At 35.0% G+C, this 26,367-nt stretch overlaps 1 protein-coding gene across 1 annotated transcript; it reads right to left on the reverse strand.

Annotated features, from left to right (window-relative positions):
• Positions 1-1,071: 1,071 nt before the first annotated feature.
• On the reverse strand, positions 1,072-24,249 carry LOC125647381 (blastula protease 10-like). The gene is made up of 17 exons (XM_048874061.2): positions 24,103-24,249; positions 17,740-17,820; positions 17,466-17,570; positions 13,856-13,943; positions 13,366-13,507; positions 13,132-13,207; positions 10,406-10,600; positions 9,925-10,051; positions 9,479-9,613; positions 7,704-7,709; positions 7,173-7,298; positions 6,872-6,980; positions 6,397-6,542; positions 5,805-5,974; positions 4,787-4,922; positions 4,404-4,573; positions 1,072-1,110 (listed from the first exon to the last, which is right to left on the reverse strand). Exons 1-17 carry the CDS (start codon positions 24,247-24,249, stop codon positions 1,072-1,074), a joined length of 1,998 nt encoding a protein of 665 aa, XP_048730018.1.
• Between the last annotated feature and the right edge of the window lie 2,118 nt (positions 24,250-26,367).

A 26,367-nucleotide genomic window follows, 5' to 3' on the forward strand; every position in this document is an offset into this window, starting at 1 on the left:
TCGTTCGGGGGTATAATAAGAAGCTAATCAAAGTTAAAAGCTAGTTTTAGATCTATGTGTAGCACATTTTTATGTGTATCAATGTTGGGGGTTTTGCCAAAATTGTATTCTGACTTACAGCCATTTGACATATTGTAAACACACATGTTCAAAAATATTTCGTTGTTTATACTTGAATACATCGGGAAATCGTTAAATACTATTTTGTGTATTCCCTCGAAATTACAGGAAACCAGACGATGTCATGCATATCTCGATCTTGCTTTTTATAATTGGAAATAAACGTGTTTATATTGAGAATGTGGCACATCTTGTATAATAACCAATGTTTCTGTGTTTATCTTGTATTATTGATATACTTTCTTGTATATGTATTGCTCTATATAACATGTAAATATTGTAATAGTGACCTAGTTACCTAGTTGTTTACATCCGGGTCTTGGAAAAACATCTGTTATGTATAAATATAAGTCCGTTGGCATTTGAAGGAGTTGTAAGTTAAATAGTTGTAAACTGAGCAGTTGTAAATTAGGAAGCTAGTTAAGAAGAAGTGACCAATTGATGTCGATAGAAATCGAGGTCTAAACAAGAGGTAACTGAGTCACGGATGCTAATAACTTGTTATTATTGATTTATTACAATTATAATATTTAAAATTATAGATTTGTTAATTTCTAAAACTTATTCTTTATTAATTTAATTCATAACATACTTCTTTATGGCAATAAAGGACTTTCCCAAATTTTCGTAAGTAAGTGGATGAAGCGATTAAGTGAGGAAAGGGAGACGGGTAAATGATGTTCGTTCTGGGAATCCAGTGAACGTTAGTACGGAAAGTGTCTCAGGTTCAACAGTGTAACGAACGATCAGCGAGTCACTATCAGAGACAGCTGATCTTGTCTTATGGAACTGTTCAGGCTATTTTGACCAGAAAGCTTGGAATGCGGCAAGTTTGTGCAAGGTGGCTCCCTTACTGCCTTCTACAGGAGCAAATGAACATGCGGGTATGTCTGCCAGTTTTACATGTACGTCAATAGATACACAGAAGAAGAAAATTTGTTCATGAATAGATTATGACATTTGACGAAACATGGGTACATTCCTATCAACCTGAAAGTAGACAACAAAGTTCAATTTGGAAGCATTCATCCTCTCCGACGCCATTGAAACCACGTGTAACGAAGTATGTGGGAAAGGTTATGCTAAATGTTTTCTGCGACATTATTCTTTATATTGTACCTCCTTAGACTACTATGCACGTGTTATCAAGAGAGCCGTAAAGAGAAAGCGCCTAGATTAGATTCAAACCGGGTTCATTCTGCACCCGAACAACGCACCTGGTTATATGTATAAGAGTCGGGTTGTGGTGAACACCATAAAAACATTGGGTATAGAAATCCTAATCCACTCATCCAACCCCCACACACCATTTACAGGTTTGGAAAGTTGTGGCTTCGGGCTACTTTCAAAAAATATGAATGTTGTGAACAGTGAGCTTAGAAGCATGTCACGTGACTGCTTGGATCACGTGTTTCGGGCATGGGTAGATCGATGGCAGAAGTGCATCAAAAAGGAGGGGCTACTTTAAATAGGAATAAACTCGGAAACTCATTTTGATGTGTTCAACGTGTTCGCAAACATTTTGATCACACCTCGTACGTATAGAGGCAAGTTTACATGTATTTCTATTGCTATATGCTGGTACTTTATTTCCGTTGTTGTAATGGTAAGTTTTTTAGTGGAGCGAGCAGTTTATCTATGGTGCTTATACATATCTTAACAATTTTCATTGCTATTTCGTTGAATTTTTCATCCTTGCTGTATTAATCAGTTTATTTCTGTTCATACACTGTTTAGTTTATTTTGGTTGCTAGATACCATTAACTGTAATATACACCTTAAACTAGAGCAAAGCTCGTTGCAAAGCAACGAGAGGTCTTCCATCGGAGCTGTGTGACATAAAAACCTTGAACTTGACCATATGTCATAAGACAATGATTACCGTACATGAGTATGTGTGTGTGGGATCTAACTTTCGCCTTCTTTCCCTCTTGATATATTATACGTAACATCACCCCGGGAAAAATTATTTGAAATACTTATCCAGTGATTTTACAAAAGACGAATACAAGTTTTAAGTTAATAAAGGTTTTTAAAAAGAAAATGATCAACTGTGACAGGAAGATAAGTACTACTGTAACGATATAAGTAGTTTGGCTACGCTGGCGATTCTGACTTCTCGTATGTAATTATGAAATAGTTTGAGAATTTAATATATATCATTGAAATGAAGCTATAAAGGTGTACTATAAATTTTTATCGTAAGGTGTTTAATAAATTTATACTACTCAAGTACATGCGTGTATGATCTCATTCCACGAATCAGTCTTTTGAGGCGCGCGTGTATGTGGGATTAAATTCTTTCAGCATTTAACTTTTCAGTCCCAATAATGAAGAAAAAATTACTATTTAAATTTATGAAATTTATGGCTCAGGACATACAATAAAGGTTTATAGCTGTTACCAATATTTTATCATACAACAAAATTATGATAGCATAATATTCAGACTGAAGAGAATAATTCATCGAGTTTGAATTATTTATATATACAAATCAAATAAATTGCTCTCAAATCTTGAATACTAGTATTTTATTATAAGTGCGCACAGAAGTCGGGTATGAATTTCACGCCAGGGGCACATGCCGAAGTTACATAATTTGGACCAGGAGCTCTGAATCAATGTTTAATCAAAGTCATTGTTTTTAAACAATAAAACAACAAATCATTTGAAATGAGACTGGTCGGCCATGGGTTTCGGATATTGTATACCCATGTTAGATTTGGTTTAATCATGATTATAAACTATTGATTTCAAAACATGTTCAGAAATAATTCGTTATGTTTGTAAAATGTATCCAATTTCTTTTTTACAACGAAGAATTTGAGTAAAGCTTGTATGTTCAGTTAAAGTAGTGTGAAATCACAGATCGCTAGTCCAGCAGCGATGAATCTCCGATATTAAACACACATTCAATTAGACATGATTGAGAAACGAACTGTATATTAAATTGCAGATTTTAAAATTGATGCCTGACTCAATGCTCTAGAGTTTTGAATTTAAAACAAATCAAACGTTAGACCAGGGACGTATAAACAAGTATATACATCCCCCGGAAAGACTGAATTATTCGAAAAATCCAATATGATCAAAAACATAACATTCTGTGTTATATTTAGGATGACAATGTTTACTTTGTGTACATGCCCTGGTTCACACGCAATGGTTCCTCGAGGCGGTTACGTAATTGTAAACAAAAACATACCCCGCGGTGTATGTAAGATGCGTGTAGTTACTGACTGAGTTATTCTATGCTTGAAGGTTTGTTTCTGCAATTAAATATATCGTTGTTTTAATAACAAACGTAGAAGAGATAACCTCATGAAGTCAGATTTATCAATTAAAGCAAGTTTATTTAAGTTATACGCATATACCCCCCCCCCCTTTCACCTACCTAATGATACGGTTACCTGTTTGCGGGTCAAGCTTTTCACTCATATATAACACAATACTCGAGCAAAATATTATGTTTATGAGATCAATATAAGATGTTAAAGAACAACTTTTCCAGCAAAAGCCATATCGAAATATTTACCGTTTTTCAGTTATAAAGCGAAAACTTTGAAGATCCCCAGATCCCTAATTTAAGGGACCAGCCCCTTTTTAGGGATATCAAAAGAAAGCTCTTAACATTTTGCACAACTTTTGTTCTACACGTCTTAACAAAATATTTTTAGTTTAAAAAAAACAAAGGAAAATATGTGTAATTTTTTGCTCCTTTAGGCGTCCTAATTGTTGAACCCTGTCGACCACCATTTCGAACGCTGTAATCAAAAAACAAAAACCGATGTGCAAAACTACAATGCTCCTACTTTTCATTTTCAATGCATTTTTTGCTCAAGCTTATACAGTTTCGGAGCCTTTGTCTGGAAACCAAAGCCCCTAAAATTTCATTCAAAGGGGAATAACTCGTGAAGAGAAGGGGATTTCTGAAATGTAGTACATGATTTCAAAATTGTTCTGTAAGGTTAATAAACCCTGAAAATTTGAGCAAAATCCATGTAGAAATGAGCGAGATATGAAGCTTCAAAGTTAGCGTCTAGGAAAAAAAAAAGAATAATAAGAATAATCTTAACCAGCACAATCAGTAGGTCTTCCGTTGTTACGGAAGACCTTAATTAAGTGTGTTTCTTTTACTTTTTCGGTTTGGTCATTTTACGGCAAATATTTTCACCATATCAATTGCTCGCTAAAATTTATCTCGTGTATACATTGAGAATCTGAAATACAAGTCCACAATCAGATCAAATACCATTTCTTATTGATACTGATAATACCCATACCGATGAGGCTGAAGATTCAGGTGCTGCAAGATCAATTTTTGCCTGTTTCCACTGGTTTCCTTTGTTGTCATACTCGTAAAAGTAGGTCGCATTATCGAAGATCACGTCAAGAGAGCCGATGTTGCTGCCGTACATGTGATATGCGAAAGAGAGACACATAACTGGATCGCCTGAAAACAAAAGAATACATATTGTACAAGAATTGTATTGCAAGAACATCCCCCACCCGATTTGTAACTCCCCAAAATTCAATAGTAGATTCATTGATTAAATTCACATGAATTCAATTATACGAAATAAACTAAACTCGGTGTGTATGAAAAGCCAATGGACATTGAGACCTACTATTGGACAGATGCAAACAAAGAAGCGTGGTGCAATACCTGTTTGGATTGGTTGGATTGGTGAACTTTCTAACACAGCAGTATCACCAGATCCTCTTCCAGATGCTTCAATGTAAGCGTAATTGGTTCCTTCAAATGCTTTACTGGGTCCTGTCTCGTTTGAGGGTGTCTCACCCTGTATTAAAGAACATAACAAACAAATCAAGACGCACAGCCATTTGCCGAGAGAGAACCCTTATTTTGAATAATTCCGAGATTCCTTATTGGTTGAGGTTCAACAGACTAGAAAAACGGAACGTAATTTTCGCATCCATTATATCTTCAAGGTGAATATAACATTTGAGTTTTTCAACATCAGGTCAAAAATAAATTTGGAATTTCTAAATTGATAACGCTCGTTTATTGATAACTTGCGTATCTCATCAATTTAAATGGGTCTTACAATTTGGATGGAAAGAATGCCGTGGGGATCCGTGTGGTTAGAATAGCTCATCAGTACCCCTTGGTTGTCGTAAGAGGCGACTAAATGGGGCGGTCCTTCGGATGAGACCGTAAAAACCGAGGTCCCGTGTCACAGCAGGTGTGGCACGATAAAGATCCCTCCCTGCTCAATGGCCATAAGCGCCGAGCATAGGCCTAAATTTTGCAGCCCTTCAACGGCAGTGGTGACGCCTCCATATGAGTGAAATATTCTCGAGAGGGACATTAAACAATATTTAATCAATCAATCAATCTGGATGGAAAGAAAGATAACCCAATAGGTATTGTTTGGCAGCCGATTTCGATGTTTTAAATTATTCAGCCATGATAAAAAAAATGATCCGTGTCTCTAATCACTTTGAATTAAGTCTCGCATTCTAACGGTAAACAAATATCCCGACGAGGAGGACTCAATAAATATTGTATTTTCAAGATAGCTAAAGTTAAGATAAGGTAACGGTCTCAAATATGTCACTAACTGCAAAAATACCAGTTTACATATGTTCAGACTTTTGAAGCTAATGTTTCCTTATTGAATGCAACATTTTCATAAGTTACTCAGAAATTTCAAACTTACACTTCCTATAGACCAGTTAAATTCGTCTTTCGAGGTGATGTCTTGCAGAAAACATGTGGTACCACTCTCAAAAGTACAACTAAATAGGACAGTTGGTTTAGGTGTTGTTGGTTGTGGAGTAGTTTTTGGTTGTTGTGTTGATTTTCCACTTACTGGTGCCCGTGTCGTTGCTGCTTTTGTTGAATAATAATAATAATATCCTTTATTTATACAGGATTGCACAATTAGTTATATAAACTAGTTTACATTGTGGTCCTGTCTATAACATACATACATGTACATATCGAGAACATATATCACAAAGCATGGAAAATATCACAATTTATATACATATAGATAAGAACTAAATGAAAAGAGACAATAAACAATACTTAGTAGTTTCATGATATACCGAAAATATGAATGGTCAACATAAGGGAAATCTTCAGAGAAAGCCATATACTTAATTGTTTTTCAAGGTTTCTTGGTTTAAAAAAAACCTGCATTAAATTTATCATTTACTTTCCTGAAATATAATATCAGTGAACACATTGAGTGGAGTATAACTAGTGTTAAGCTCTATTATATATTTAATGCATTTTCTTAAATCTACCTGCGTCTGCAGGTGTCACTTTTAGAGAAAAGCCTTTTCCAGCGGTTGCTTTCTTGGCAAACGCGCTATCAAATTTCAGTAGCATCATGGATGGGTCCCCATTATCTGATGTCACGTATGTCTCTTTGGATAATTTTCCACAGCGTCTGAAACATTTTATTTTCAATGACCAGCTACTGTTGTATACATATTTGGTAGATAAAAAAGACAAAGTATATACAAATACATGATTGCTTTTATCTACATGTATATATTCTAAATAACGCATAGGTTTGGACAGATTTAAAGGTTTGTATAAATCAGCCTGAAATTTCATATTTAATTCCCAAAGAATATAATTAATGTTATCTTAAAGTAAAATTATTGCTGTATGTATATGTGGAGTTTTCAAGTAGGCAGGTTTGGAAAACTGTTGGCAATTCAACCTTTAACATATCTTTCTCACAATGGAGGTAAAAAAAAAACCACAGCTCACCTTGGACCTGTTTGGCCAATCAAATTGTACTGTATTTCCAGCCAGTGATCACATGCTCCATAATTTGTTGTTAAATCCATTTCATTTATCGTCATTGAAACCTTCTTTCCTTTGGGAGCCTGAGCGTTTAACAATGCAGGTTTTCCGTTAAAAAGGGCGTTTAACATTTTTGAAATAGATGAGAGAAATACAAGATGTATAAGTACAATTTCTGCGATATAATTCATACTGTGGTATAAATGTTACATTGTAATTAATATTCCTTATGTTGCGACATAACGGAATATTGCTGGACAATGACCCCCACTTACCTTTACTAACCAAACACATTTCTTCCCGGTAGGATATGGTCCTCCGTTATTGAAATTAGGTGAAGTTATTGTTTTTGTTTCCCCTTCGGCTAAAGTAATGATGCCCGGGCCACACTCTGCAACACAAATCAACGCTGTTACGTACTGATTTTCAAGAATATCATATGTTTCCACTGGTTGTCAATATTTCAAAAATGGGGATACTGAATCACATTACTCCGAATGACCAGAAGACTTGACAAGCACATTATTGTATGGGTATCATATTTATCATATAAAAGAAATGCCTTTATTTTTCGAGAAATAAAGAAATTGTATAGTTAGATTAGATCGGGTTTGGTGTATTGAATTCCCGTTGACCCCGGAATCAGCCTCGTTTCTGTTGCTGACCTCTTCTAATGCAGTCAAAGAAATAACTGGGAAAAGTATCATTGCTTTAATTAACTCTATTATTTCATCTGTCCGAAACTTCAAAACATATTATAAATATTTAATGCTACGTGATATTGTATTTCAGGTACTTGTTCCTTATGTTGGGATCCAGGATAGTACAATGGTTGCTGTTAATTTTTCTGTGGCGTTTCTTTTGTGAAGTAGGTATTTGTGCACACCAAATCAAATGACTGTATTGTTGTATTGACTGTGAACTTGAACCTACATGTATTCTATGCAATTAAACTGTGACTGTCAATTTTATGAACTGCCACTGTTGGTAAATTGATTACACTTATCATAATTCATTGTGTAAGTGAGCAAACTATTGAGTTAATTTAACATACTCTAATATAATAACCATTAATTGGCAGTTACCCGAGGTGGTCAATTTTGAGCATCTTGATTTGTGTGGGTTTGCAGAGCTATATTGTTATTTGCATCTTCCATTTTTATTTTTGTATGCAACGGCCACTACTCGCCAAATAAAGTTTAAAAATATGTTTTGCTGGTTTTTTCTTCTTCTTTGTATGAATGTAAAACTTATACGGTACCAATTCCGAACAGTGATTAGGAAACATTTCTGGTTCATATTTAAACACTCTCTGACAATTTGTGTACATAATCGTTTAGTTTGTCCCTAATTATGCGCCATAACCTGTATGCGAGAGTAACTACACTGTAAATCTAGGCGAGAGCGAGATCACGTGTTTTGTTAAACCAGTTTCTACAGTAGTCGTCAGTTCAAAGGTATATCCTTCAGTGAGCGCTGAAGTCATGTGTGTGGATCTGCGTGATCATATCAGTGATATATGTGGCCATAGAACTGTCCTGTGTGGTGGTACCGTTCTGGGTGTTGGTGGTGCCATTTTTATTTCTGTGTGAAATCCTGTGTGGAGTGACAGTAAGTGTCAGTAGCCTGTCTCGGTTTTAAAAACTGATCATACACAGAACAAACTCATTTGAGAGACATAAACACCATATGCAGGTGATAATGGAATATTGCTACATAGATATGGGGAATTGACGATGGGGAAGCTGAAATCATCTCGTTTGTCATAAAGATGAGTTGTTAGTTTGCTGTTGATATTCATTTTCAATAAAATATTTAAGTACGAAGCAGATTTGGAGGACTCTGTGGTATCTTTTATCTTGAGTACACAGGGATATATCGAATCGACATACGAATGAAAATGATTATTGTTAATAGATAAAACGTCGTCGAGTTGAGGATTTGATTTTAGTTTTCTCATGTAGAAGATTTTGAATAAACTCTGTTTCATAAGAACTTCAAATATGGCTTAATGGTGGTCATCCCGACTATTCACAATATTGGACCATTTTTGCAAAGGAGTATGGATGTCTCTAAGAGTTTAACCAAACTAGTATACAATTACAATTTATATATATATGTAAACTCTTTCAATAACGGTTTTTAAATTTTAAAAAATCCTGAGGATTCATAGTAGACCTTACATACTTTTGACCTACTGATTGATTGATTGAATATTGTTTAACGTCCCTCTCAAAAATATTTCACTCATATGGAGACGTCACCACTGCTTAAGAATCGATTCGAAAAAGTTCAGAGAACAAAAATATGGATTACAGAGATGATTGATTGATTGATTGTATGTGTTTATCATCCCTCTCGAGAATATTTATGACCTTTGAACAGGGAGGGATCTTTATCGTGCCACACCTGCTGTATCACGGGACCTCGATTTTAGCGGATCTCACCCGAAGGACCGTCCCATTTAGTCGCCTCTTACGACAAGCAAGGGGTACTGAGGGCCTATTCTAACCCGGATCCCCACGGGAAGAAAACAATGAATAGAGAATTAATAATCAAAGTAGTTTGTACCTGCATCAGTTATAGCGGTCTCACACAGGGTGCCAGTAAGACCACCTGGACAGTGACAGTTACAGGTATGGATGACGAAGCCTCCGTTTTGACACTGCTTCAGGGGAGTATCACCTTTGGGACCCTTGCAGGGTTCTGAAAATATGAAAAGATTACATGTATCATTGACAAGTGAAATTTTGTCATTACTGGTTACTACAGTGCATTACATTTTCTTATCCATATATATCATCATGAGCTCGTTCTCTCGCTTTAGATTGACTTCAAAGAGCATATGGTACATGCACAAATGTATCAAATACGACTCACACCCTAAGTTCAACGTATCGGGTAATTATTCGATATCCAACACTAGAATGTATCGAATTAAGAAATTTTCCCTCATTTCCCTATACAACTTGAAGACAACGGGCTTGCTACTTCGAAAATATTCCAAATTTTCTTACTGGTACAATCGTATGCATCATTGACATCCTGAATGTCATAGAACATAAGTCCAGTGGCAGAATCGGCAAGGAATTCCAGTCGGCGGTCACGAAACTTCATCGTTGGTTCGCCATTTGAAGAAAACGACTGTTGATGAATGGGGGAAAATGTTACCAACAGAAAGTTGTAAATCATATTCATAATTTGCACTGTAATTGTATTCTAAAATTCAGTATTCTGATATCCTAATTCAGAGAGTCTGACTAAGATATTTGTTCATAGAATAACATATGATTGGGGTTGTTTCTAACGCTCAAGATATAATGTCCTTCAAGCAAATGTCATTAGTCTAATGTCTACATTTTATGGGAATATCGTATAAAATGAGTAGAAATGAGTAAACTTTCATTCTTTAAACAAAAGCAAGAAACGTGTAATTGGTATTTTATATTTATCGAAATCCAGTAGCGGTAGCATGTATCTAGAAATTAAGGAACTGACCGTTAAACTGTACTGGAGAACTGACTCATAATCATAAGGATTGTAATCGTGTGTGATGCTCTTTGCCATGTTTGGGTTACGTTCTGCACCATTGGTGTTGGCCCACAACATAGTAACGTAATTATCACGATCACTGCGAGATTGTTCATGCTCTTGTCCAATTGCATGGGCCATTTCATGTATAGTGGTGGAGACCTGGAAAATGCATCATGATAAATAAATGATCAAGATAAATCTCAATGCTCTATGCATTTTTCATAATAAACGTTATGTAGAAATATTAACATTTCTTGTCTCAAATTTTAAAAAGTTGGATGATCCAAATTTCGACATTTTTTTTTACCTTTTGAAAACGCTGTTAAATCATCCCACATACGTATTTGCTTTGTGTATGAGGCTGTACATGTACCACGTGTCATACATTATTTCATATGTTTTAACTTAATTATTCGACTTTAAATCGGTATTTACAAACAACTGTAACGCGGCCATTTCTATTGCACGAATCAAGTGAAAGTCACGTGACCGGTTCAGACTTTCGGAGATCATCGGTGGTTTTATCTGTTTAAATCTTTGTATTATGTTACTATAGTACAGTGTCTTACATTAAAAAATAATGAAAATATCAGACGTAAATTTAGACAGTTGTGTCCAAGTCATGTACATCATGTTGGGATCCCCGTGATGCACGTGGGGCTATTATAGACGCCTAATAAACTTTACGAGCGGCAAATGTAATTTACACGTACCCCCTATATTTACTTTTTGTACGCCCGTCTTTAGACGGAACGTATAATGGTACAGCGATGTCCGTTCGTTGGGAAGGGGGGATTCTGTTTCTAATTTCATTTCTATGTCACTTATCAAGCTGAAACTTGCTCTTTTGCTTCTTTGTGGATCACTCTAGATCATGTTGCAATTTTGATCCAATTCGACCACTCTTGTTGGTTTTTTGCCCCTTTTTTGAAAGTTATTGTTATATGGAGGGTACATAATTTGTCCGGCAAACGATTGCCCAATTTTCAAGTGGAAACCATCTTGTTAAACAGTGTTTGTATGGATATTGAAGATGTGCATGTAGGTAGGATTGAAGTTATCAGTTTTGAGGAATTATTACATAGAGAGTACATGATTTGTCTGTTTTTCCTTCCACAGTTTTCAAGTGAGGAACTTCTTATTTTACTGAGTATTTACATGGGTATGGAAGATGTGCATGTGGCAAGGATTTTGATTTTCTTCAATTTTTAAGAAAATTACAATTTGTTGAACTTAGTCCACTTTGAGGAAATATTATATCAAAATAAATTATGGACATGGTTTGTTCCTATACTTCCTCTCACAGTTTAGAAACTAGTGTATTTGTGAATAACTGCATAATGCAAGGGTTCTCAACAAATTTTCATTTTCATTGACATATTGAATATTTACAGGTTGTTGGAAATTGGTCGAATATGGGGAAATATTTTGCACACAGAGCTCTTGGTTTGTCTATCTACCTCTTATCACAGCTTTAAGCTACAGTGGAAGAACATTTATTCATATGATGCAAGGAAAGTATGTCACAGCTTGGTGATGGCGGATACTACCTGAAGCAAAGTTCTACAAAGTATGGCTTAAGATAAACACCCTATGTAAGCATTATCAGGGGCATATTACAAGTATGTACCCTTAACTAGCTTTGTGGTGCTTTTGTTTAATAATCTTTTCACCGTTTTCTTTTACCTGCAAATGGTTTCAAGTATGTACAATGTAAGTAGGGGGAAATTTATAACTTTGATAACCAATTAATCCGCTTTAAAGTAATTTTGTATTAAAAAAAAAAAAAAAAAAAAAAAAAAAAAAAAGAAGAAAAATAAGAAAGAAAGAAAGTAGATGTACATTGACTATACAGATTTACTTTATGAAATATATTACCGGTATTATACATTGCAACCATATCATTTACAGCCTGTGGTTATTTGGTTGTTGTCACGTGATTTTGTCATCAAACGCTTATAAATCTTATACTAAAAATAGAATATATTTAAATCAAGACAGTAAATAAATCTATTTTAGTAAGATGGAGTTTATAAATACTCTCTTTGCAGTAAATTATGTTACATAAACATCTAAGTTAGACGGTGTCTACATATGTACATGTAGTTTATAAACATATGAGAATAGATTTATTGCCTTGTACTTTTGAAGTGTTGGCTGGATTAAATATGAAAAAAAAAAAGGTATCGGTGAAAACATATTTTATCGACCTTTCGAGACGATATTGAGCAAAGACGTCTACTATCATCATACAAAAAATAAATAAGAATAACATACAATAAAAAAAACCATGCAATAAAAAAGATGCAAAATGTTGGTGGTGGAAATCCAATTGTCATTGGATTTTATGGCAAAATGTTAAGGTGCCACCTTATTTTTCTAATTTATTATGTTTGTATTTAACAGGATTTATAAAAATTAGGGATATCCCAATGTCATTCTGTCATTCTTTAGGTTGTCTGAGTTGTAGTTTTGATGCTCGGGGATCTCCCTATTATAGGCCAGGGGTTGTAAATAAGTTTTCAACTTCTTCAATTGTCATTAATAAATGACAATTTTCAACCAACAATATGTATTCTATTGTTAATTGCCAAGAAAAATAACAAAGCTGCGGGACATGAGAAAACCTGTTTCTTCGAATAGTATTTTATATTCTTATAAAAATGGAGAGCATAATTATATATAATTACTGTAACACAACCGGGATCCTGCAGACTTATTTGTTGTTTACCGTCATTAACTCGTCCGACATACGACCAGCATCCACTACAAAATATAAATAAACTCGCGTGCAGAACAAATAAGTGAACATCACAGACTATGATCACTCTATTGAAAAAAGTATTAACATGATTTATTCCATATTCATTTTTTGGCAGATCTTGCAAAGCAAGTTAAAAAAAGATAACCATGTTATCATATACCTTTCTGAAAAGAACTCGATGTATGAAGAATACGAGGCCTTTTTGGCTTCTTCGGAACCATACGGGACCCACTTCAAGCACGTGTAGTCCGTAAACTGTTTTATTGATTTATTAATGACATCTACGTTGCTCTGTTTAGCGGCTGTAAAAAGGGAAAAAAAAACTTAAAAAGAATTTAAATACATGCAAAAGAAACTCTTATAATCTGTTACCCGCGTTGAATTTCGATGTTAATATCACCGCTCGTCATATATACATGTACATGTATCTTTGTAATGTAATTCACGCTCGATTCTACCATTGATTACGATATACATGTATTTCAATTTAGTCGTAATTTCGCGACATGTATATCTGTATATCGCGAATTTTAACTTGTTATCAGTGTAGTTAAATTAATTATCTACAGTGTTTAATACAAAAGAGTGGTTAAATATTCCTGTACGTAAGATCGCGTTTTCAAAAACACTTGATAAAACATAGGACTTACACAAACTGCTCGCAATTGTATAGGGAATGATTTTATCTGTCCAAAGCGTAGCTGATTTCATAAAATTCCTTCTTCCTTTTCCAGTGCCCTGTGAATATTAGTCAAATGATTAAACTTAATAATATCACACGAAGGTTTAAAAATTCAACCATGAACTAAAAGATATTTCAATATGAATTTGATCTAATAACGTTTTGGTAGTAATAGATTTTAATGATCAGCGTGATTGTACAATTAGCTTAATGTCTAAGTATTTTAATGATCAGCGTGATTGTACAATTAGCTTAATGTCTAAGTATTTTAATGATCAGCGTGATTGTACAATTAGCTTAATGTCTAAGTATTTTAATGATCAGCGTGATTGTACAATTAGCTTAATGTCTAAGTATTTTAATGATCAGCGTGATTGTACAATTAGCTTAATGTCTAAGTATTTTAATGATCAGCGTGATTGTACAATTAGCTTAATGTCTAAGTATTTTAATGATCAGCGTGATTGTACAATTAGCTTAATGTCTAAGTATTTTAATGATCAGCGTGATTGTACAATTAGCTTAATGTCTAAGTGAAGAAGTAGTAATAGATTTTAATGATCAGCGTGATTGTACAATTAGCTTGATGTCTAAGTGAAGAAGTAGTAATAGATTTTAATGATCAGCGTGATTGTACAATTAGCTTAATGTCTAAGTGAAGAAGTAGTAATAGATTTTAATGATCAGCGTGATTGTACAATTAGCTTAATGTCTAAGTGAAGAAGTAGTAATAGATTTTAATGATCAGCGTGATTGTACAATTAGCTTAATGTCTAAGTGAAGAAGTAGTAATAGATTTTAATGATCAGCGTGATTGTACAATTAGCTTAATGTCTAAGTGAAGAAGTAGTAATAGATTTTAATGATCAGCGTGATTGTACAATTAGCTTAATGTCTAAGTGAAGAAGTAGTAATAGATTTTAATGATCAGCGTGATTGTACAATTAGCTTAATGTCTAAGTATTTTAATGATCAGCGTGATTGTACAATTAGCTTAATGTCTAAGTATTTTAATGATCAGCGTGATTGTACAATTAGCTTAATGTCTAAGTATTTTAATGATCAGCGTGATTGTACAATTAGCTTAATGTCTAAGTATTTTAATGATCAGCGTGATTGTACAATTAGCTTAATGTCTAAGTATTTTAATGATCAGCGTGATTGTACAATTAGCTTAATGTCTAAGTGAAGAAGTAGTAATAGATTTTAATGATCAGCGTGATTGTACAATTAGCTTAATGTCTAAGTGAAGAAGTAGTAATAGATTTTAACGATCAGCGTGATTGTACAATTAGCTTAATGTCTAAGTGAAGAAGTAGTAATAGATTTTAATGATCAGCGTGATTGTACAATTAGCTTAATGTCTAAGTGAAGAAGTAGTAATAGATTTTAATGATCAGCGTGATTGTACAATTAGCTTAATGTCTAAGTATTTTAATGATCAGCGTGATTGTACAATTAGCTTAATGTCTAAGTATTTTAATGATCAGCGTGATTGTACAATTAGCTTAATGTCTAAGTATTTTAATGATCAGCGTGATTGTACAATTAGCTTAATGTCTAAGTATTTTAATGATCAGCGTGATTGTACAATTAGCTTAATGTCTAAGTATTTTAATGATCAGCGTGATTGTACAATTAGCTTAATGTCTAAGTATTTTAATGATCAGCGTGATTGTACAATTAGCTTAATGTCTAAGTATTTTAATGATCAGCGTGATTGTACAATTAGCTTAATGTCTAAGTATTTTAATGATCAGCGTGATTGTACAATTAGCTTAATGTCTAAGTATTTTAATGATCAGCGTGATTGTACAATTAGCTTAATGTCTAAGTATTTTAATGATCAGCGTGATTGTACAATTAGCTTAATGTCTAAGTGAAGAAAAGGATTCCGTGTGATGAAACGAAAGTGTAAAAGCGGATTAAGTACAGAGGCCTCGATAAATAGCAATAAAGCGGATTAAGTACAGAGGCCTCGATAAATAGCAATAAAGCGGATTAAGTACAGAGGCCTCGATAAATAGCAATAAAGCGGATTAAGTACAGAGGCCTCGATAAATAGCAATAAAGCGGATTAAGTACAGAGGCCTCGATAAATAGCAATAAAGCGGATTAAGTACAGAGGCCTCGATAAATAGCAATAAAGCGGATTAAGTACAGAGGCCTCGATAAATAGCAATAAAGCGGATTAAGTACAGAGGCCTCGATAAATAGCAATAAAGCGGATTAAGTACAGAGGCCTCGATAAATAGCAATAAAGCGGATTAAGTACAGAGGCCTCGATAAATAGCAGTAAAGCTAGAAATGTCTTAACAGGCTCAATACTCCCCACAGGGTACATTGGATGGTGGAGAATAGTGAAGATGTGCTCATTGAAGATAAAACATCGTTTTGACAAAAAGAACTATGTTGTAGGGGTATAAATTTTCAGGGAAACACCAACCATTCTATTAGAACCTTTGCCCCTTATAGACTCCACAGAGTGACACCTTTTTCTTATTCTGGGCGACGTGTCAGCCAGTATTGTATCGTTATTGTCTATATTCATGGAAGAGCATCTATCAAGTGACAAGCATCCTCAAGGACAGAGTGTCCACCAGCAGAGATACGTGCTTGTCCACGAAGGATAATCCGAAGGACAATAACCATTCTGTTAGACCCTTTCTAATGACAAAGTCTATAAAGTTAAGAAAGGAAATAAACACTTGTGAAATGAAAATAAACATATTACATAACTTCCTTGATTGTTGAGAATCTCAATAAACAAGAGATGTTTGTAAAACACATATGCCCCCCATGGTGCAAAATTCTTCTGAAGATGTATCAGTGCACCAAGTTTGATGTCTGTCAAGAAAAGGGTTCTCAAGATACTGAGCAGACAGTATATTCCCATGTCTAGTTTGACCCTTGACCTTTGACCATGTGACCTCAAAATCAATAGGAGTCATCTTCTTCTGAAGATATACCAGTGTACTAAGTCTGATGTTTGCCAAGCAAAGGGTTCTCAAGATATTGAGCGGACAGTATAATCTTATGTCCAGAGTAGATTGACCCTTGACCTTTAACTTTTTGACCTGAAAAACAATAGGGGTCCTTTTCTTTTCATAATCAACCCACATATGAAATATCATTACGATCAAGAGAATGGTTCTCAAGATATTGAGCGGACAACATGTGGTCTACCGACCGACCGACAGATGCAAACAAATATGCCCCTCTTCTTTGAAGGGGGGCATAAAAATACGGGTACACAACTTCGTTATATACATAATATATTCACAAAGTTTGCAATAAACATGCTAACTGGTTTTCAAGATATACTCTGGACAATGACAACACCCCTATAAAATACCCTTAATTTCCTTAAATGTTAAAAACCTCAAATCAAAATAGCAGATGCACAACTTCATCGTTCATATAAGATATACATAAAGTTGTAATCAAATCTTTTCATTAATATTAAAAATATACTTTGGACAAATTATGTGGACGGACGGAGAGTCTGACTCCTGTATACCCCTGTATAATAAAACCTGTCAATGAATTACCGACCTTCGTTCCATTTCATGACTTACACTGATTTGAAGATCCTTCATTTGTTCTGGTGTTAGTTTAAGCTTGTCGTGAGTATCGCCAAACACTTTCCCTTTCCCCGAAGCAATCTTGGCAATTCCAGCAGGCTAAAAGTAACCAGTTCAAAATTATTTTAGTTTTATCATTTGTCGATTTTTCATTTAAAATTCAGGCTGTTTACAGCAGTCTATGGAATACAATTATCATCAATATATCACCATCAATTTACTGTGAATGGATGAAGAATTCAAACAGTTGTGAGGTGTTTGTACTTACATGCTCATTGTGCTCGTTTCCGTCATCCACAACCATACTCTCCAGCAGATTGACGACATCAGAGTTGGGATCAACTTTGCCCTGTAATATATAACGATGTACAAGCCGTACATAATCGAGTTAATTGAAATCATGGAATAGTTTTCTCTCTCCTTATTTCGAGTCCATATTGCAATCTTGGGTAAACCAGTAGGCAACACTAGGCTTGGAGTCAAACCACGGTCCGGGTGAGCCATGTGTCAACAACCGAAGCACTTGAAAACAACAGATGTCAATAATTCTTGGCCTAAAGTATTTTTCGTATTAACGAAAAATATCAACAACTGACTGTAAATCTAATATAAATCTTGGTGAATCATTGCATGATCTCAGAAATTCCAAACTTTGAATTTTATCATAAATAAAAAATTCATGAGGCCATCTGTCCGATTAATTTGCTGTTCCACTTTACGAAACATGTTGTAAATGTGTATTTTATAGACCTAAAATGCGTTCAACTATCATTTATTCAACAATAAAATTATTTAGTGTTGGTGTAAATATAAATAATGAAATTGTAATTTGTCATTCTTTTCTAGGATGGGGGTGGAGGTGAGGTTCGCCAACCACGTAGGAAAATTGGCATCAATGCGTCTTTCCATTTTCCTACAATGCTCATGATCTTCAAACTCAAATTATGAAAAAACGAAATTTCTCCAGGATGAACATTGATTTATTATTATTATACAGTTATTATTATTATACAGTTATTTCAACACTTTAAACCGGTAGCGGTAGCGTTCGCTTCGTAACCGGGAGGTCATGAGTTTGAGTCCGGGAGGTCGTGAGTTTGAGTCCGGGAGGTCGTGAGTTTGAGTCCGGGAGGTCGTGAGTTTGAGCCCCGCTCGTATCATCGCTGCATCAAGTCTAAGACGTAAATATAGGTAGAGACTACGTTCGGCGCTTTAAGGTATAGCTCACTACACTAAAGCTTATACTCTGTGTGACACCACGATTGGCGATTTGAATGTTTTGTGAAATTATTTGTATCGATTTTATTTGTCTATCATCGTAACTCAGTGGTTAAAGCATTGGGCTGGTGATCTGTAGATCTCGAGTTCAAATCCCCCAGAGTATTTTGTTCAAATGTGTTGAAATGATTTTTTTGAAAGTCATGTTTTTACCGAAATTTGTATATTTTTTGCCTTTTTGGCATAAGTATTTATTGTATATCATCATATCTTTCATCGTCGACTGACCTATTTCGGTGACTGACCAGAATCGGTAACCTTTTGTTTACGTGTGCGCGTTGTCGTTTCCGGGTGTAGATTGCATCATCAATTTCGCCGTAGTGTTTGCCAACATTATAGAGTACGTCTTCAATTTTCCCCCGAAAATGAACCACTTGAAGGAGAGTATGGAAAAAATCAACACAAGCATCCCCAAAATAAGCCCATTTACTTATTACTTTTTCAAGCAAACATTCAAATTAATATAAAGTATACCAAAAGTCTAGAATTCTACACTACGTTATTTTATTCATTGACGTCTAGAATTCTACACTACGTGATTTTATTCATTGACGTCTAGTTGCACATTCCTCCTGTTTTAACGGTTACATACTTTTGGCAAACCCGAACTAGGTGACGTCATCGTTTTAGGACCACAAAGTGACAGGTTTTTTGTTATGGAAATACATTCAATTAACGTACCAATGAATTTGGAAGTTTTGGTTGAAAGTAAAGGAATTTAATTATTTTGAAGGTAGGTGTGTTATTTATTTATTTAATCCAAGTGATTAATGAGAAAATCGCGGTTTATCACTAAGGTCACCGAAACTGGTCAGTCGACGATATAATTAAATCAATTCGTACTGATTTGAGAAACTATTTTTGGGTGTAGTGAGCCACCTTAAAGTGAGAATCACGGGTCTTTCGGATATGACGTAGAAACAAAGGTCGCGGTAAGTGTTGGCATGTTAAAGCAAGAGGCCCACAGGCCTTAACGGTCACCTGAGTACTAATGTAAAGTATCGCTACTCCCACAGGCCTTAACGGTCACCTGAATACTAGTGAAAAGCATCACCACTCCCACAGGCCTTAACGGTCACCTGAGTACTAGTGAAAAGTATCACTACTCCCATGGACTATGAAATCTAGAAAATATTTCCTGTTTTGAATATCTAAGCTAAATTCTAATGTTCAGCAACAGTATAAAAATGACGTGTTCTTAAAACTCCAATGCCTTCAAAAGTGCATACATTGACGAAAGGTTTTACAAAATATAATAGGTGAATTAACATTAAAAGATATTACTAATTTGGACTCATCCTAGAGTCAAAACCCTGGGTTGTGATATTCACCAATTTTTGTACATCCTTTTCTACTATTTCTAAGTTTGCATTTAGATTTTATACAGTATCAGCAAACTTAAATAAGTCCTTCAAATCATTATAATTTTGACACCACCCTGAAACCAAACCCTTACCCCTAGGATCATGGAATTTACTATTTTGGTAAAGGACTACCTACTCCTTCTAAATGTACATTTAGTTTAAATTTAGTAACAATAGAACTAAAGAAGATCATTAGTTATTTAAATGTTTTACACATAAACACTATGTACCAAGTTTGGTCCCACCCTGGGGTAAGAACCCTTAGCCCGGGGATCATAAACTTTATCATTTTGTTGGAGGCCTTCCTGCTCTACATCGCTATGCGTTTAATTTTTCGTATACATGTGCGGTTCTAGACAAGACGATTTTTGGAAATTTGTCAATTTTGGGCAGTTTTTGCCTCGTGCTTAGGACCCCAGGAGTTCTGAAATTTACAATTTATGTCCCACTTGTTCTTCATACCAAATTTGAAAAGAATTGGAATGATAGTTATGAAAAAGGAGTTAAAAATGTTGAATTGTTACTGCACGACGACGGACAACACCAATTGCAATAGGTAAACTCAGGTGACCTTAAAAAATCACTGCTATGGCCTTGAGCGTTAAGTATAGGTCTAAATTTGTTATGCTTCACCTACAGCTGGTGACGTCTCAATATGTGTGGTAAATTCTTGACGGGACGTAAAACAAACATCTAGGCCTAATTACACAACACTTAAAAAGGTTATATTACAAGGGCTGATCCCGAGAGTCCGCCCACCCCTTTGCGGACCAAAATATTATTTATGAGAGTTTATAAACAAATTACTGAATGGAAAGTCTAAAGGCTGAAAGTTGACTAAGATTTATTGTACTCAGTGCGAGGTAACGAATCAATAACCCGTGACTTGTGAAGATGACTAAGAGTTTGATTAGTGAAGGGGTTCACCGGGGAAAATCAGCATCATACGTGAAAAGGTGAAGATAACGGTGATCAATCCCATAGCTCCTACAAGGAATATATGACAGAGAGTTGGGAAAACACGGACCCCTGTATATACCAGAGGTGGGATCAGTTATCTAGGAGGAGTAAACATCCCATGTCGACCGGTCACACCTGCTCTGAGCCGTATCTCTTGATCAGGTAAACGGAGTATTCCGTAGTCAGAATCAGAGAGCTAAGAAGGCTAGTTGTATTTGGCGCGCCCGCGCGTCACAATTTTTCTGAAGAAAATTTATCGCTTGTTTTTAATCGTACGTTTCGGGCTCAGTATTTCACCAGAAGTCGCCCATGGTGGGGTCACATAAAATCACTTACATTAGGGGTCGTTTAATATATACACAGGCACTTTGGGGCATGGATCATGCAGCACGCATTAGTAAACAAGTTTTCTGATAAGGTGATCCTTACTTATAGGTAACAGAGACGAAAATAACATATTTGATAATTTACAAAACATAGGTAAAACGAAAATAAATGTGTTGATCTCAGATCAGAGATCCATATTCCAAGGCCTGTGGTTTAGCATGGATCATTTATTCCAAAGAACTGCACGTCGATATATGATTTAAATCCATTCTCTAATAGTAAAAACTGACCAGTTTATCTCAAATTTTATTGCAACCTTCCGAATATATCAAGTACCAGCTTAAGTGGGTCCACGCAATCGAAAAAAGACAAGCATATTATATTAGACATTAAATGAATTAAACTGAAGAGTTAACCAACAAATACGAGTCAAGCGATAGACACGTGCATGTTTCGGCCTTGGTTTTGACCTTGAGATTTCAAATTGTACCATTATTGTATTTTGTTCAAAATTCTTTCACGTAAATTTGTCTTCCAAAACAGTGTTTAGAACAGGTACCTGTAAAATGCGAAACGAAATGAAATCTGCCGAAACGAAACGAAACCCAAAGAAACAGATTGTACATATGTATAACCGGCCTATGTGATCAAGATAATAAAATTGGTATCTCCGGTCCTTGTGAAAGTTACCACATTTTAATTAAACTGGCTTCCATGTTGATGTGGTTTATCGGGTTGACTGATACATTAATGAGCGGTCTATCGGTTAGCATCAAACATTGTTTAAAGAAGCTGGTGTCTGAGACAGTTGAAAGCAGGAAGACGTTTAACCTCTTATTTGATCTCTAACTGCTTTTGCATGTAGGTGCGAGTACTTTCAATAATGGAAAAAATATATAGTACCATATTATACGAATAAAATTCGGTAAGATATATATTATTAGAATTATTATTGATATGCAGTAAGTCTAAAGATAACTCTGTTGCTAAAATGGGGGATTGAAAACGGCATTCTGAGCAAAGGAAGCAGAAATTACAAAGAGAACGGGAAGACATACTCAGAATCCATCGTTTGATATACTTCATACAAATACACAATATCCATATGTATACATAGATTTGTCTTTAGAGCAAAAAATACTGAAACAACGCCGGCGACCCCCTCCCCTCCCCTCCCTCCCCCCTCGTTTAGTGTGTTTCCCGAGACATCCGACCTGCGAGACTGTAACCCTCCAATCTGAAATTTCTTGATCCGAAACTAATTGTACATGGTATGATTTAATTAACTTCGGATATGTACGTTGTGATTGCTCATCCCCCTTTCCAACTTTAAAACTTTGTATCAGTCAACTCGAATACCTACATCAAAGGGGAGTATGTGGTAACTTTCACAGGGCCCTGAGATTACGAATTTTAATTACTATAATCGGGCGTATCCAGGAATTCTGGTTACGGGGGGCGCTACTTTATGAGGCAGTGGGGCTTGAGGCTCCCAGTGGATAGAGGGCAAAGCCCTGGTAGGGGACCGGGGGCGAAGCATGGATTTTACAGATTTCATAGGGCTTGAAATATGTCTCCTATTTAATCATTTGCACTATTTTCTATCATTTTTAAGAAGGTGAAATTAATAAAATGACGCAAATTTTAAGGGTTTTTGGAAAAAATTAAGTTCTCCCAATAAAATAATTCAAGAAATCAAAAGATTTTGTCATTTATTTCTCCGGGAGTGGAAGAAATTCTTGCTTCTTTTATCGTGTTGTACACTTTCCTGAACAAGACACGATTTACATTAAATTTGAAAATTTAAATCCGCCACTGATAATCAAAGGTGTTCGGTTATACAATCTGTTTCGTTTCGGTAGTTTTCGTTTCGCATTTTACAGGTGCCCGTTTAGAACAACGTGTAACTTGGTCGGCCTTGTGTATGAAGCTGGTGTTCCTAAATCGTACCATTATGATATCTTTTCATACTTCTGATTCTAGGCTTCTCGCACAACTTAACGTAGTTCCATCCTCCTGTTACGTCATAAGATTTCACAAAGTCAATGATTTAATAAGATTTATGCATGACAGGAACATTAATTTTGTTGGAATCTTTTTCAATAGTTATTGTAAAAAATCTTGTCAACCATAAAATATTTCGAAAGTCTAAGTTATATATCAATAATCAATTATATGTTTCAAAGCATTTAATCCAAGGGCAATAACTCTAACTAAATTATTTATCAAGTCCAATATGCAATAGATTTCCTTTATTTTTCAAAAAAAAAATTGTATATTTTTAAAAATACATTTCTGTGCAGAATTTGAAAAATGTACGATTGAAACTCTTTGAGTTATTGCGTCACAACAAAACTGTTGACGGGTGGATGGACAGACGGACAATGTAAGCATTATAGGGATTCATGCGGAACCTTAATAAAAAAAAAAAGCAAAACTTACTTGATTCAGTTGACGTCTTATAAATACAATTTACATGCTTTGGTTTTGGAATTGTTTGTAATTTTCAATTAACAATTATATACATGTATTGTCACAAATACTCAGCTACAATGTATCGCCCTACTCTTACGACATGAAAATGAAAACATTCAGAATAATATGTTTCATATAAGTAAGACAATCGATCGACCAGTGAATTTCAGTTTCATGTAACATAGCAAAATGTATGGACTAGTACTTGCTTTATTTTGTTTTCTTACCTCAAGAGTCTCTTTGATGAGCTCGTCTCCGTCTTCTTTTTGTCCAGCATCCGTTTTCTCATCCTTGTTTAAAGCCCGATGTGCCAACTTGTTAACATTTGCCTCCTCGTGTCGTAAATCGGAAAATGACTTCTGGATAAAAATCATGCTGATGAATATTGTGGATAAATATTCACGTATTCTTAGAATTTCATTGAGGGTAGATATATATGTAAGAAATGCGACGCTTCGCGCCGGCATACTTCTTGAGCGCGTTAGCTCTTCGTGAAAAGTATGCTGGCGTGAAACGCAGCAATTCGTTCCTTCATTTATTTTCAAAACTGAAAATTCATTTCTTATATTTACATTCTACATGTACTTTTATTTCTGTCGAATTCCAAACCGTTAAAATCGACAGATTTCTCATATTTACCAACATTTATACGTGCATTATTCACAAATTAAATGCAGTGCATTTATGAGGAAATGGTTATTATTACAATTTGTAAAGATATCAAAGACAATACATTGGAAATGAAGATATGCATAAATGTACAATGCGTAACCGGTCGCGGTAGCTCATTGGTTACACCGTATTGACGAACTAGATCGTTATAACGACCATGGCATTTACGAAATGCTTACTTTAATCAAGACTTTTTAAACCCATGTACCATCAACTTGTTTGTCATTAGCTTACCTCGATTTAAAAACTGACCATACGCAAAACAAGCCCTTGCGTATCGAATCATTTGAGAGATATAAACACCATATGCAGGTGATAATGGGATATTCCTACATAAATATGGGAAGTTGACGATGAAGAAGCTGAAATAATCCCGTTTGTCATACAGTTGAGTTGTTAGTTTGCCGTTAATGTCTAAAATCAGAGTGCCAAGAACGGTCTAACAATCGGTATGAAACACATCAGACAGTGCATTGCACTGCAATTGTAATTTGGAAATTGCAGCATTGGGAAGTGCAGCATGCAATTGAAAATTGATGAAATTCAATTTTCTTTACAAGATGAATGAAGAATTGTGAGAAATGAACGACAAATAATTGTGATCTGGGGTTATTACAGATGTTTTGTATAAATATATAATGAAATGGTAGAGGAAAAATTACCAGGTGTATCACTCCCACATTTTGAACCCACTCAGCTACAGCGCTTAGCGTATAAGTCTTCTGTGACCCGAATTAAATTCAAATTACAAAATTGAACAGATAAGAGTCAATAGTTAAATAGTTATTAACAAGGGTTGAAGAGTTGGGGGGGGGGGGACGATGGATGGGAGGAAAAAGGAGCAGGCTTACCTTGTATACGTGTTCAGTATGTCTTCTCCGCAGTTCATTCAGAATACGTCTCGACTCCAATTTCCCAATTGCTATTAATAGAAAAGACGAGTACGGATATCAGCGTAATACATTTGATATATGTTCATTGTGTAACGTTTATAACTGTACACAACGGGTAGAGGGAGTATATGTATATCAGCCATACCATATTACCACACCTACGTCAGTTGGAAACGCGAAATAACGTGACAGGTAGAGAAAGTCTAGAGTTTAACGAGGTGTTTAATACTCCCCAGCTTTTGTTTTCTTCGACACGGACAGTCAGCTACATATATACACGACTGGCCTTTCCGTGTTTTAAAGAATCCAGTTAATTGGGCATCAAATAAAAATTTAGGTAAATGTACCCTGACCTTTTTGCTTAATGTATAACTCGGTTTGGCTGGGCAGTGGGGTACACACTAACCTATATACAAATCGAAAAATGAATTTTAATTCTAAAATAACAAAAGTACATCAGTACATCTATAAATATCTGATCATCTATTTTCAAAGAAAAAAGGTCTGACGATTGAAGCTTTAAAATAAGAATAAACTGAGCAAAAATGATTGTTAATTTAGAATTGACGCGTACAGTTACTGAGAATCCAGCTGTATTCGAGCACACATAAATACATTGTACAATGTATGTACAGTATATGACCATAAATGAGTCATTTCATATTTTTTTTCACTATACATTTCTTTAAAAAAAACAACAACTGCAACTAACGTAATTTGTAGCTCATGTTTTATATGCATTACAACACACAATGTAAAATGCAGAGTTGTTTGTAGTTTTCTCGTGAAATGCATTTCAAAATAGTTCTATATGATATCACACGTCAAATGCAAAATTGTTTTACAGCACAAATTTGGTGAGAAATTGTAGTATTTTTTTGTTGTTAGAATTTTGCCTTGATGATGTCATAGGTTTTTTTTTTCTCA

This window comes from Ostrea edulis, chromosome 6, assembly GCF_947568905.1.
Source record: "Ostrea edulis chromosome 6, xbOstEdul1.1, whole genome shotgun sequence".
NCBI lineage: Eukaryota > Metazoa > Mollusca > Bivalvia > Ostreida > Ostreidae > Ostrea > Ostrea edulis.

Excerpts from the sequence above, each read along its gene's own strand:
- LOC125647381 (XM_048874061.2), bottom strand. The coding sequence starts at position 24,249 with ATGATTTTTATCCAGAAGTCATTTTCCGATTTACGACACGAGGAGGCA. Across the intron at positions 13,944-17,465 it reads TGAAGGATCTTCAAATCAGT|GGCACTGGAAAAGGAAGAAG; the intron begins GTAAGTCATGAA and ends TAATATTCACAG. Across the intron at positions 13,208-13,365 it reads ATCGAGTTCTTTTCAGAAAG|TGGATGCTGGTCGTATGTCG; the intron begins GTATATGATAAC and ends TATATTTTGTAG.